At 57.8% G+C, this 13,854-nt stretch overlaps 1 protein-coding gene across 8 annotated transcripts; it reads right to left on the bottom strand.

The window, feature by feature from the left end:
* Nucleotides 1-125: 125 nt before the first annotated feature.
* Nucleotides 126-11,006, bottom strand: SH2D5 (SH2 domain containing 5). Of its 8 annotated transcripts, none has more exons than XM_019666641.1 (10): nucleotides 10,881-11,006; nucleotides 6,658-6,786; nucleotides 6,205-6,288; nucleotides 5,650-5,724; nucleotides 4,647-4,793; nucleotides 3,141-3,389; nucleotides 2,798-2,969; nucleotides 2,293-2,401; nucleotides 1,668-1,827; nucleotides 126-992 (listed from the first exon to the last, which is right to left on the bottom strand). In XM_019666641.1, exons 2-10 carry the CDS (start codon nucleotides 6,742-6,744, stop codon nucleotides 789-791), a joined length of 1,287 nt encoding a protein of 428 aa, XP_019522186.1. In that variant the 5' UTR covers nucleotides 6,745-6,786; nucleotides 10,881-11,006; the 3' UTR covers nucleotides 126-788. The 8 variants fall into 8 exon arrangements, with proteins under 8 accessions (XP_019522186.1, XP_019522182.1, XP_019522184.1 ...); XM_019666637.1 differs by having other exon boundaries at nucleotides 2,798-2,972; nucleotides 10,881-11,004; XM_019666639.1 differs by having other exon boundaries at nucleotides 2,798-2,972; nucleotides 6,658-6,898; nucleotides 10,881-11,004.
* Between the last annotated feature and the right edge of the window lie 2,848 nt (nucleotides 11,007-13,854).

A 13,854-nucleotide genomic window follows, 5' to 3' on the forward strand; every position in this document is an offset into this window, starting at 1 on the left:
GGAGCGGATAAGGCTGGGCATCCCTTCCCAGTAAGCAGGATCACAGTCTGTGTTTTAAACGAGACAAACCAGCCTTCCCAAGAAACACACTTAGATTCTTTGCCCTGTTTGCTGGTTCACATCCCTTTCTGCACAGGTGTCCACATGGGCTTTTAGGTGGCACGGCTCTTCGCCCATCCTGCCCTAACCGTCCTTCCTCAGAATTCAAGGGAAGACTCAGATGACTTGAGAAATGGGCAGCCTGGATGTAGCCCACAAGCTCCATCGAGTCATCTCTGTGCCTTCCATAAAGAGGGTGGCTCGCCCCCAGGCCTTTGCCCAAAGGGAGAACTCAGCCCTCCTGCCTCCCCCAAAGCCTCTCTCTCACGCTGCCTCCGTCAGGAGCTTTCTGGAGACTTCCATCAGGGTCCCAGGGCCTGGCCTCCTTAGGCGAGGGCTATACTTCCATTGTGCACAAACCTTCTCGCCCACCTCAGAAAGCTCCTCTCCGAGGAGTACAGTGAAGCCCAGAGAGGACAAACCTCCAAAGTCACCCAGCAAGTTCACGGAATCCTGGAGTGCCACCTGCCCCTCCTGTGATCCCACGGGGCCACATGTCATGTGAGAAGCCATTGGCGACCCCCAATCTCGGGGCTCCCCCACACAGTCAGTGAAGTGATGAAAAACTGGTCCAAGGGGCAGAGTGGCTGGATGGACCTGGTGACCAGCGAGGAGGATGAAGGGCAGAGTCGCCTGCTGAGGCCCAGGAGCCAGAACGAGGGGGGCCTATTGGTGTGGGGACTGGCCTCCTAGCCCAGGCCCTGCAGTTCTGCCTCGGATTTGGCATGGCTAAGTGGCCGAAGTGTCCGGGGAGGCCTGCCCTCGGGCCCACAGTCCTGGTCCTTGTAGCTGGGGTTCAGGCGGCCCATGTCGAGGGAGCAGAAGAGGCTGCGCTCAGTCCCCGCGTGGTGCTCCACCAGAGCCTCCAGGCTGGGGAACTCGGCCGGCAGGTGCTGGGGGAGGAAGGGGCTTCAGTTCCAGCCTCCTCTTCCCCAGGGCTGCTGCCCGGAATCAACCACTCCCTCACTTGGGACCCTGCCTCACTTCAGAGAGGAGGAAATTTGAGCTCAAGGGAGGTCACTGTCATGCTCACAGCAGAGCCAGACACCATTTCCTGTTTCTCTCCTCCCAGCCTGGACAGGACTGAGGCACTTTGCATGGAGGTAATGGCTCACACTTAAAAAGCGCCCCACCCCCCAGGCCCCTCCTCCACCCCGTCCTCCTCATCCCAGTCCCTGGAAACCTGTGATCAGCCAAGACTCCAGACCTGGAGACTCAGAAGCTGTATGAGCTTCCACAAACCCCTACCCTCTCTGAGTCAGCTTCCTCCTCTGCTAAGAGATGGTTAGGGTGCGGAAAAGCAAGAATTTTAAAAGCTGGAATTCCTATAGCCTCAGACTCTGCTAGACTTACCCTCCAGCAGCTGGAGAGGCCCTAAGGCGGAGCCCATAAGTAGAGGTGGGGTCAAGTGGGCGGGGCCAGCAGGGCCAATGACAAAGGAGCTGGCCAGAGTTAAATGAGGCCAGAGAGAGCCAATAGGGGACTGGGATGAGGGTGAGGCGGACTCAATGGTTAGAAAGGGGCGGTGCTTGAGGGCAAGGGGCGGGGCCATCTGCTGATACTCTTACCTCCACGCTGTAGCGGCCTAGAAGGTTCCGGAAGACTTGGTGGGGCACCACGCCACACTGTGTCCGCACCGACAGACACCACTGGCCACTGGCGCCCGGCTCAGGCCACAACAGGAAGGCCCCAAGCACGTCTCTCCGCAGCAGGGCAAGGGCACTGGGCCTGGGAGGGCAGGAGGAGAGGCTGACAGTGGGACGCCAGTCTGGACCCAGCTTGGCGTAACAGCCATGGCATAACAGCCCCATAGGATAGGAACACAGTGCCTGTCCAGTGGAGGCCCTTGACGACAGCAAGCTTTTAGACTTCCTTTCTGAAAGGTTTCTAGGGGACCCTTAATTGACAACTTCAAGACCCAGTCAGGAGAGTTTTAAAGAGCTGACATTTAGGGAGCGGTGGCTGCGTGGGTGCTGAGGTCTTGACTCCTTTGAATGACCTCACTTGATCCTCTCCACAGCCCTGGGATGAAGGTCCTTTTTCTAGCCTCACTTTACATTTGAGAGAACTAAGGCTCAGGGTGCTGAAGTCCTGGCCTCAGGTACAGGAATGTGCTCGAACCTGGGAGTGGGGAGCCCAGCCCATTTCTCTGCCCATCCCAAGGGGTTGGGCACCTGGGCAGGTCCCTCCTACCTGGAGAGGCCAGCAAAGGCCCAGATGTTCTCTGTCAGGCTGCCCTCACTCTCCACCAGGCAGGAAGGGCCACCGGGACCCCAAGGCCACGCCTCCCACGCCGCAGGAACTATGAAGACCAGCCAGGGGTCAGAGGGAGAAAGGCTGTCCGATCCCTTCCTGCACCCTGCCCACCCCACCCCTACAGGCCCCATGAACCCACATTTGTCTCCCCACCATGCCTCTCCCTCCCGGCCCAACAGGCACACCCCCACTCACCACCACTCACCAGATAAAGCACATCCACAGCTACGCACGCACCTATGCAACCCCCAGGCACGCAGATGTGGATGCACACTCACCCATGTGGACATGGTGCATATTCATTCACAGCACAGGCATCTGCTCTGAGGCACAGTCACAGACTTGCAGAAACAGACACTCAGGCCCACCCTCTTGGACTCACACTGGTGTACACAGACCTGTGCCCCAGATAGGCTGGGAGCACGGTGCTCCTGCTACTCACAAGCCTCCCGGGCTGACAGCTGCAGCTGGGTCTCGTAGGTGCAGCCCCGGTAGGCCCCGGAGCGGATCACCTTGCTGCGGATAGCCTTCTTGCGTACCAGTGTGGGTGAGCAGTAGGGATTCCCCAGGCGGGCATGGCGGATGAACCCACGGCCTTCCAAGTCTGGCAGCTCCTTCTAGGACACCAAGAGGGGCCCAGAGGAGCAGACAGATCAGGCCCAGCCATGTCAGGTCAGATGAAGCCCCCTCCCTCTGAAACCTAGCACCCCCCCCTCCACATGACCCCCAAACCCTCACCCAGCTCCCTTGTCCACTGCCCACCCCCTGGCTGGGGTGCTGCATACCCCACTGCCCATGGGCCCCTCTGCAGGCAGCCGCCGAAAGGAGACCAGTGCATGAACGTTCTGTGAAAGCTGATCCCGGCCGAAGGGCTCCCGTACTAGGCCAGGGGGTGGCCCAGGGCTGGACAGTGGCTTCAGGGGCGCGTCCCCTGCAGGCCCCAGGCAGGGCTCCGGCTGTGCCCGCTCCTCAGGGTGATGTAAGAGGTAAATGAGCTGGAAGGAGCGGCAAAGGAGCAGGTGCAGGATCTGGACCTGGCGGGTGCGGAGAGGGATGGGGGCTCAGGTGGGGGCGGTCTCCTGGAGAACTCCTTAGGCATCAGCCCGCTCACCATGGGGGAATGCCGCCCCTGGGCTTGGAATACTCTTCCCCATTCTTCCTGGAAAAACTCCTAGTTATCCCTCAAAACCTCACCACCATGCAGCCTCCCCCACCAGCTTCCTGTATTCATTTAACAACTACTGAGCATCTGCTTTGTTCCAGGCATCATGCCTGGAGCTGGGAATGCCTGGGCTAAATGCAACCCTCCCCCCTGGGTTTACCATCCTCACCCCATGCACGGCGTCGGTACCCGCGTAGAGGAGTGGCTAAGAACCCAAGCCCTGGAGTCACAGAACCTGAATCCAGTCCTGGTTCTGTCACTTAGGAGCTGCTGCGTGACCCTGGGCAGAGCATGGCACCCCTGTCCTCAGATTCATCATCCCCACCTCCCTGTGCTCCTTTAATGAAATGGAGCACAGAGACTCCCCAGCATAAGCCCAGCACTCTGGGGCCAGCACATTCTACCAACCACACCCACCATCCAGCCCTAACACACTGGAACCGTGAGCTCCATCCAAAAGATCAATGGCCGTGTCTCAGCCACCTGTCACCCCAGTAGCCAGCACAGGGCTTGCCTTACAGGGGTGATGGAAATGCTTGCTGGGTGGAACCAAACCCAGCCTCTGTTTGCTAAATGATTGGCTGCCAAAGCTTTGTTGTTCATGGCAGTCGCATTGGCTTTGACTTCTGGGAGCTACTCGCCCACCCACGTGCCCCATAGGACCAAGCACTGGAACCTGGGCCCAGTCTCTGCTCTCAAAGTCCTGCAGTGTCTGTAATTAGGGACAGCAGATGACAGAGTGCGGTCATGTTGCAGGACTCCGGGGGGGGGGGGCGGTCTAGAGGAGTCAAGGTGGGCTTCACAGACACATGGGCTGAGCCTTGAAGGGCAAGTTGGAATTTGTCAGGATGAGAAGAAAAGGGCATTCCAGGCAAAGAGAACAGCAGGAGCAAAGGCCTGGCAGGGTGATCCTCCAATCTCCAAGCACATGGTCCCCACAGCATGCTGAGGCCGCTGACCTGCTTTTGTGGAACCCTCAGTGGGCAGAGCCACAGAAGGAGCCAGCGTGGCAATGGGTGCTCGTCTGGAGGGGGCTCAAGCCAGCGTGGCTAAGCCCTCCAAGGCCTCAGTCCCTGGAACCCACGCTGATGCACAGCACGCCCCCACCCCCAGCCTGGGCCCCAGATACCTCTCCAGGCTGGCTGCCCACAAAGAGGTGACAGAAGAGCTTGCTGGCCGGGCTCCGGGGGTTTCGGGCCACGAAGGCAAACTGGCAGGCAGCTGGGCACCAGGTGGAGTAGAGTATTCGCCTCAGGGCGTGCGCCATCAGGAGCACCTGGGGAGGCAGCTGGCGTGACTGCGTCCATCAGACCCACCACCTGGCCCGCAGCTGCCAGCCCAGTGTGCACCAGCCCTGCGGGCCCCACACACCTGTCGGCAAGACTCCCGGGCCTGCTCTCCCGCTGCCCCGTGTGCTCAGCTTAGGACCCACCCAGCTCCTGGGGTAAAGAACTCTCCCCCCCTTCCGGGCCTGCCCAGACCCTGCTTCAAACCGAAACCCGTATCCCTCCCATGAGCACGGGGCTTTCTCTCTTGCTCGTTGGAATCGCCACACCCATGTTATGGGACCGAAGGGCAGAGCATTCACGGCCTGCAGGTCACACAGAGGCAGCAGCGGCAGGTCCTGGGGGTTGCACGCTTGGTCTCTGGGGTCAGATGACCGGGGTTTGAATCCTGGCAGTTAGCGTTCAACAAATGTTGGCTTGCACCAGCAGCGGGAGGATGGGCGACAAAACAGGGGCTCCCGACTGGCCTCCAGCCTGAGTCTGGCCCCCCTTCCACAGCCATGAGAGGCGGGCCCCAGCCTACTGGCCAATGCTGGGCAGGCCTATGAAGAAGCCTGGGGACTTGTAAAGACCTCATGGGGCTAGATGGCCCTGACGCTCAGGCCAGGAGGTGGCCCCTGGAGATTTTGGAGGGCTGGGGACAGGAGGTGAGATAGAGGATAAACGTTGCCCAACAAGCTTGCTCTGGGGGAGGCCCCTTAGGGAGAGGACTCCAAAGGCCCTGAGCAGGCGTGTAAGCCGGGAGGCTCAAGGGACAGTGCAGGGCCTGGGTGGAGGTGAGTACATCCTGAGGGAGTGGGACACCTGTCCTGTCCAGTCCTCACCTGCACCCACATGGGCTCCTACCTCGCCCTCCCCGCTGTACATCTTGAGACCCTGAAGGCTGAATTTCAGGATGACGGCTTGGCGTCGGGGACATTCCTGCGTGGGAGAGAGTTGGGGGGGGGGGCATTACCTCCCTGGGCCGGCCCTGCCCTGCCCAGCCTTAGTACCAGTCACCGCAGGCTGGTCAGCCAACTCCACCCCACCCGCCAGAGGACTGAGTCCTGGACAGTGGGCCCCCCAGGAGCCAGGTGAATGGTTCCTGGCAGACCAACCCCCAGCCAGGGCGATAGCTGGCCGTGTTCTGACCATCGTCCACTTGTCCCACTTATGGCTCCCACCCGTGGGGCACAAATCACAGCTGCCCAAGGGAAGAGAGTCCCTGGGCGTAAGAAACGCGGCTCCACGAGCCTGGGTGTGGTCCTGGGGCCCCCCTTTCCGAATGGCTTTATCCTGCCCCGCCCTGGGCTTCACTTGCTCCATCTCTCTGATTTGGGGGTGGGGCGGATCAGATAGTTTCAGGGGCCATTCCCAGCCTGCCATCCCAAGGCTGTGATGCCACCAGGGAAGCTCCCCTACCTTCAGTGTCCACAGCTGTTGCTGCACCAGCCACACACTCTCCTGAGTGTCCAGGTTGTCCACGGAGAAGGAGCCCACGTACTGCTTGGGGATGGGGAGTGGGTGGGACGGAGGCAGGGCATCAGGCCCATGGCTTCTGACCTCTATCCACCAAATACGCCCCTGGCTCCAAACACACACTCTGCTATGCTATGCCAAGTAAGCTGTAGACAGCGACAGAGCACTGTACTCGGAGTCCAGGCTCTGCTACTTTCCCAGCAGGTGGCCTTGGGCAAGCCACTCAGCCCCCTGAGGCCCCATCTCCTCATCTGTGCCTGCACACACATTCCAGAGCCTGGGTCCGGGAGGCAAGACACAGAAATAGGTCCTCCCCACAGCTCCTCCCCACCCCCCAGGACCTGCCACCCAGTCACCACCTACCAGAGCACACCCCATGGGGGCGGCCCCACCCACCTGGGCAAACTTGGTGATGCACCTGGGTCGGTGAGGGGCAGGGCCGCAGTCGGAGGCCCTCCGGCGCCCCGCCCCAGCTTTCTGCATGGCCCCCAGGATGCCCGGGTTCAAGCCCCAGGGGAGAGAAGGCTGCAAAGGGCAGGGGACAAGGTTGGTTCCTAGGCAATCAAGGCACAGCGTTCCCCATCAGAGGACAGTGAGCTCCTTTGTCTGACAATCCTTACTGAGCACGTGCAGTGTCCTGGGGGCAGAAGACACAGAGCCCTGAACAAAATGACAAACTCCCTCCTGCCCTCATGGAGCGAACATTCTCCTGAGGGCGAAAGATATGAAGTAAGAGATGGAACGTGCTAGACGGTGATAAAGCAGAGAGGAGGCTGTGACATGCAGGCTGGGGGGTGACCACAGCCGGGAAGGCCTTGCTGAGGACTGTGGTTTGAGGACATGCTAAAGGAAGCTGTGTGGCAGTCCACACCCTGGGTCAAACACTGACACCTCTGGAAGGACAGGGTAAGGACGTAGCCAGCGGCTACAAAGAGCCAGGGGAGATGGGGTGTGACAGCAGTGAGACCAGTCTGTAAAAGCAGCTGGGGCCCTTCGGTAGACCTTTCCAGAGCAGCAGGCTGGAGCCAGGTTGGAATCCGCCTGAAATGTCACACTCAGGCATTCAGGCTCGGCCCTGTGGGCAGTGAGGAGACCTAGCAGCTTCTAGGGTAGAAGCTCTGTAGTCTAAGGGGGTGGCCCTTGAGCTGGATGGCTAGAGCCGCTTCACAGCCTCTGCCTGAAGCCTCCAGCCCCAACCGGAGAGCGCACTGATGCTGAGTCAGGAGGTAAGGAAAGTGGACATCGCCCCAGGGGCCTGAAGAGCCCTGGACCCCCAGCCCAGGTTCTCGTCTTCCCTGGGGTCTGTCCCTCCCAGATCTAGTGGAGGAAAGGAGAAGCCCCCCACCTCCCCCCACCCCGCCTTACTAGACTGTTTTCAAGGGCAGAGAGAACATATACTCCCCTTTAGCGCTCAGGACCACAGCTGGTGCTCAATGAACACGGAATAAAGGTATTGTGACAAAGAATGGCTGACTGCCTCTGCCTGGGTCCCCGAGGATTTGGCCCCCTGTCTTTCCTGGGGCCCACTTAAACCCCCACCTCCATCCCACGTCCTGGCTGGCTCTGTCTCACCAGCCTACTTGTTATCACTGCACTTTTGATCAGACCTGGATCAAAATCCTGTGTGACTTTGCGCAAGCCACCTCCCCTCTCCGAGCCTCTGTTTCCTCATCCCCAAACCTAGAATAATGTGAGGAGTCCATGATCATTGAATAGAGGAGCAGGCACCCAGCGTGATGCCGGACAGGCTCCACCAGGCTCAGGGCTGAACAAGTGCTCAACGGATTCGGTCTCACAGAGGGGTGGGGGACCGCAGAGACTGCTGTTCAGGAGGGAGCTTGGGAGACAGTGACCTCTGACCACTTTCAGTGCCCTCCTTGCACCGGGCCACACCCGTCCGGGAGGATGTGGCAGGAGGGGAGGCCTGCCTGAGGGCCGTGATTCCTGCCAGGAGAAAGCAGGGACCAGACAGGGCACTGGGCAGGCAATGGGTGCGTCCTGGGTGTGCTCTACCCACCTGCAGGGGTCCTTAGAGAAGGAGGTTTTTGGGTGCTTTGGAACTGACCCACTCAGTGCCAGGAGCCCAGGAACAGCCCTACCTCTGCCTGCCCATGGCCTTCAGCCCCAGGCTCAGGCCAGGCTGGAGGTACCAGCAGTGATCTACTATGATCTACTAACTCCCGGATCTAACTTTCGGCGAGCAGCCAGCCCAGGGAGAGCCAGGAAATAAAGGCTGCGCTGTCCCCGTGAGGCTGTCCTGCTTCCTGTCTCCTGTAGCTTTGCCTCTTCGGGTTTTCTGGGCCCTCACATCCTCACGCATTTTGATCCTGATTGTTCTTCACATCACGTCCATTACCTCTTGTTCATTTTATGTTTAAATAAAGCGAAGTGAGACATGTAACCGGCACAAAAGCTATGTGCCCCCTACCTCCCCATTCCAGGTATGGAGATGGGGGCTTCCGATGAACTCACCTTTCAGCTTCATAATCACATCATGGTCTGGGATGCCCTGTGCCCCCAGGCGGTGGGGAACAGAGGCGGCAAAGACCAAAAACCAAGTGGGCGAAAAGGAGACGGAGACAGAACAGAGGATGAAAAGGTAGCCACAGGAGCGGGAACAGTGAAGGATAAGAAAGACAAAAGAAGAGATAAAGGAGAGATGGGAGGAGAGAGAGATAAGGAGCACATTTCTCATCCTGCCTGTGCTGACACAGCCCCTCAGACACTGAGTGTATGGAAGACGGAAAGGAGCCACATGGGTGATGACACACGCACACATTTGTTCTCACACACACCGAGACAGCTGTGTCTAGGGCTGTGAACAGCCTCTGCCCTTCAGATCCAGAGCTGTTGCTTTCTTGAGGACATCCCATGTTCAGGCAGTGGGGGAGGGGTGGGGAGGCCACTGGCCCGCTTACGAGTCCCACCCAACTCACTATCACGTGATCCTTCCCCTACCCCCTGGAAACTGGAAGTTTCTCCCTTCTTCTTCTTCCCTCCCCAAATGAAGCACAGTGCATTTCAGCCCCAGGCCTGGAATTGAGGGTTACACAGGGGACCAGGGAGGGGACCAGACACACCCGGATCCTGGAAACAGAACTGCATACTTCTTCCAGGCACACACACCCACTTATTTCTTTGGATTAGACCTGTTTATCCGAGGTTTTACACAGGAGCCTGCCTGGACCAGCACCTCCTTAAGGGGACACATTTGGAATGAGGACAGGCTCTTCTCTTGCTCCTCTGAGGTTTTCCTGGTGGCCCTGCTTAGAGACAGGGGACTGGATGGGTTGACTTGCCAGGAGGGGTCAAGGGCAGAGGCCCTCTGCAGCACTGCCTCATAGCTGAGTAAAGTCATAGGGAAGGCCCACCTTTCCGGCATCCCAGGGGACCACTCAGTCTGCAGACTCTGGGCTTAGCAAAGGGGTCACTCAGGGAAGTGAAGGCACTTGACCAAGGTCACACAGCATAAGGGGGCAACCTGGGAAGCAAACCCAGGTCTCTGGGGCTCTTCCTAGAGGCCATGGCAGCGCCCCTCCGCTCAGACTCCCCTCCCCCATATAAACAGGGTGTCCACCTTTAGTTTAGCGAGTCTCCAGCCTGTCCAGCTGCCCAGAACACCTAAGGTGCTGCGGGCTGATCTGATCAGCGAAACAGCAGCTTTCTCTCTCTGACTGCCTCCCAGCCAGATGGTCTGGGGCTGCAGGAGCCACCTGGGTCCCCGCTTCACCCCCACTGCCTTTGGCTCAGGCACATAGAACAGCTTCCTGCCCCAACACACCCTTTGGTATCAGGGCCACCTTCCCTAGGCTAGCGGGTGGGAAGAGACTGAACCATGTCACCAAGGTCCAGGGGTCATGATTGTGGATTGTGGGTCCCTTAAATTTGGCCGATGTGACTGTCCTTGGGCAAGTCATTTAACCTCTCAGCCTCCATTTCCTCAATTGCAAATTGAGGATAATAATAGCAGCTACCTCCTGGGGTGTATTTGTTTGTTTCTTCTGAGAATATTTCTGAGTAGGGCTATGTGCCCGGAGAGCAAAAACAAAGTCCCGGCCTTCGCAGAGCACCCAAGCCGGGTTGACGGACGGTGCCAGAAACCAACAACATTTCGAGGGCGAGGGGTAAATAATTTAGAAATACAGTAGGGTGAGGAGGTTATGAGTGGTGTGTGTGGCGGGGAGGTGCCATCTAACACAGGGTGGTCGAGGACGGCCTCTCCAAACAGACCGCAGAGTGGAACGTGCTGTTTTTAGGATTAAGTGGTGCCAAAGCCACGTACGGGGCCAGCGCCGCCGCGGTGCAGACGCTCCACGGCGTGGGTTATTATTCCTGCGCTTATTGTGCTTCCTGGGGAACGCTGCCAGGGCCAGCTGACAGCCCCCGCCCGGGGCAAAGAAACTCCCCGGACGCACCGAAGGGCGAGCGAAGCAGGTCGCTGGAGGAGGGACGGCGGAGGTGAAGCCGGAGGTGCTGGCTGGTGCCGGTGATGGAGGGAGAGGGCAGAGGTGCGCCTTCGCCATCCCTAACCCTCCCCTCATCTCTGCGCCTGGGGACCGAGCCCGCTCCCGCCGACCCCCGCCTCTGCCGGGCTTCCCGGGCCCCCAGGGCTCACTCACCGCGGCCGCCGCGTCTCGAATCCAGTCACTGCAGCTCCGCGCGTCTCCGCCGCCCGCCCTGGCGTCCCCCACCGCCCCCCACGTGGCCGCGGGAACCAGCCTCCAGGATCACCTGGCGGCGGCGCCCGACCCCAGCCCACCAATCAGTGCCGGCGAATCGGCTCCGCTCGGCCACGCCGCCTAATCAGCGGCCGCGAGGGGCCCTGGCACCGCCCCCTCCAGCTCGCGCCCCGACGCTCCGCCTTAAAGGGGGGGCGGGGGCGGAGGCGTCCCTGCTTCTTCCAGGGCAGGGGGTTTTGAGTGCCCGGGCTCTCGCTGACAGCTTCCTCTTCCCGGTGAATCCTGCCCCTCCCGCCCCTGGCTAGCTCCTCCTGGGCATCCAAGCACATCCAGCAGTCCTCCGAGAAGCCTTCCCTGACCACCAGTGACTCCTCCACCCCCAGCGGAGCCCTCGCGACTCTTACTGGTCATCCCACCGCTCTCACTAGAGTGCAAGCGGAGGGGCCTCCCTCCCCGGGGCGCAGGACAGAGCCTGGCTTGTAGGAGGCATGCAGTGACTGTTATCTTGACGAGTGAATGAATGAACGCGCTCAGGACCCGGTCTTGGGGGGAGCTGGGCGAGTCTCACCCTTCCTTCCCTCAACGGGGGGGTCCGGGAGAGGGTGGGAAGGGGTCGCGCATCTTCCTCCGGGCCTTTCTCGGAGGAGACTTAACGGAACCTGCTCAGCTCAGGGTCCGCACTAAGAAGTCTCCTCATGAACACTGATCATTGCACACGAGCCGTGACCCGTCCTTCGCGTTGCACGTAGGTGGCAGAAAACCGCTAAGCAAATGCAGCCAGAAGTGTCAGTCACAGCTTTGAGCTGGAGAGCGCTTTTGTTCCCAACAGGCCAGGCATCCCGTAGGTGCCAACAGAACAAAAAGCAAACCCGGTTCAGCCCAGCCTTTGGTGTGTATTTAACCTGAAATCTGCAGAGGAAACTCCAGGGACCGCCCATGCCCCAGACCTCAGAAAGGCCAGGACACAAGGCTCAGGTCCAGTGGGGGAGCAAAGGCTGCACCCTAGGAGGGGGGCACCCTGACAGAGGGCGGCACAGCAGAGAGAAACTTTGCCAGCGTCTGAGGACCTCAGCGGAGTTCCAAGAGGCAAGTTTGAGCCACGCCTGCGTACTGGGGCATTCCCTCTGTCTCCCTAGAGCAGCTGGATGTCTTCCAGAGGCAACAGTAAGGTGTTTAGAGGCTTGGCCTGGAATCTGGGCACTTCGCCTCGCTAAATGTGGTACCTTGGGCCAACACCTTCCTTAATCCCCAGTGCCTCATCTGTGAGCGTTACTAACACCTGACTCACAGGGACTGAGGCTCCAATGAGTCAACGTGGGCGGGATAAGTGCTTGGCACAGTACTTAACCCATAGTGAGTGAAGCACTCAGTAAATGTGAGACTTTGCGTTTATTCTTGCGTTTCTGTTATATGAGATTGAATGGCGAGTGTTTATTGAGCTCTGCATACCAGGTTCTGGGAAGCCCTTCACCAAGGAGGCCATTTGACAGCCTTGAGTCCAGTAATGAGAAGCATCAAGATGGTTTACAAGCGGGCCCTGCTTTCTGAAAAATCCCAACTTGTGAAACTCAGGGTACAAAAAGGACAAAAGGTTAATTTTTACTAGCTTTCTAAAAGAGCATGTGAAGTTACCACAGACAGCCTGCCACTTACTAAGTCCACAGTCCCATTTTGAGACTATTCAGAGAAAACAACGCAAGCCACAACTGATGCAGACAATTTAAAAAACAGTGATAGGAATTTGAAAAAAGACCGAGGAATTAAATTTAGATAGTGAAATAGTTAAAGCCAGAGGGATACCTCTGCCTCCTAAGTCTTTCTCAGGAGAGGACAGAGGGTCAAGATCTGAGTGGCAGTACTGTGCTAGGTTTTGGGGATACAGAGATTTGCACCAAAACACACAAAACACTACAAAAACCAGATCTGGAAAGATAAATGTGTGAAAGACATATGTGACACTGACTCTTGACTTTCCAACCCCCAAGGGTCCCTTTTGTATCGGTCTTTACCCCCACTCAGGAATACAATGGCAAAACCAAATACATTTATATATTTGAAGTTCATTCCTTCATTTCTGTATCCAAGTAATGTAACTGTCCATGTGAGCTATTCCCCCAGGTTACCAAATTCAATTTATCTAATTCCACTAAAAGCACAGAACTCCAAGCTTCTACAGTACATGTACCTTACTAATGGCACATTAGATGTACAAGCTCAGAGGTTTGCATCACAGGAAACAAACCACAGTGGGTATCAGCCACCTCCTGGGCAAGTCAACCTCATTCCACTCAGGACCGCAGCCTAAAACAGCCATCGCTGCACCATTATCTGCCACATTTATTTAATCCTACATTCATGACAAGACAGCTCTCAGGAGTCATCAGGTATAGCACTTCAACCATTAGATTAATGAGTCAGTTTTGCAGGAAGCCCAAAGAAGTCACCTGTATTATTAAGCAGGAGAAGGAATGTCAAAAGGCAAGCAAGGGTGGCGGGGTAATGATCTGTGAACATGTTAGGGCACATGGCCATGTCATGGTATTTCCGGATGAGTCAGTGACAATCACTAAATCACAAAGGTGTGAGCTTGCTGTCATGATCTTCCCTTTTCCCTGTAATCCCAGAATCTGGTACCGGAGTTGCCAGCTGACAAATGTGAGTGGGATGTAACATCACATCATTTCGAAGCCACTCTCCAACAATAGGACTGAAAACTGTTGCCAAGAGGGAGAGCTTGGAACAGTCCTTCAGCAAAGCATCTCAGCCCACCTGGTTTTTACAGCACACGCTGCCATCTGTTTCCTTAGCAACACCTTCCCATGTCGACAGTTACTTTCCACTGTGAGCACCGTTCCGTTCTCTCAGGTTTGGCCTAATGGCTGTCCCTGCAACTTATCCCCAGTATAGCACCCCA

The sequence above is a fragment of the Hipposideros armiger genome, unplaced genomic scaffold (assembly GCF_001890085.2).
Source record: "Hipposideros armiger isolate ML-2016 unplaced genomic scaffold, ASM189008v1 scaffold_477, whole genome shotgun sequence".
NCBI lineage: Eukaryota > Metazoa > Chordata > Mammalia > Chiroptera > Hipposideridae > Hipposideros > Hipposideros armiger.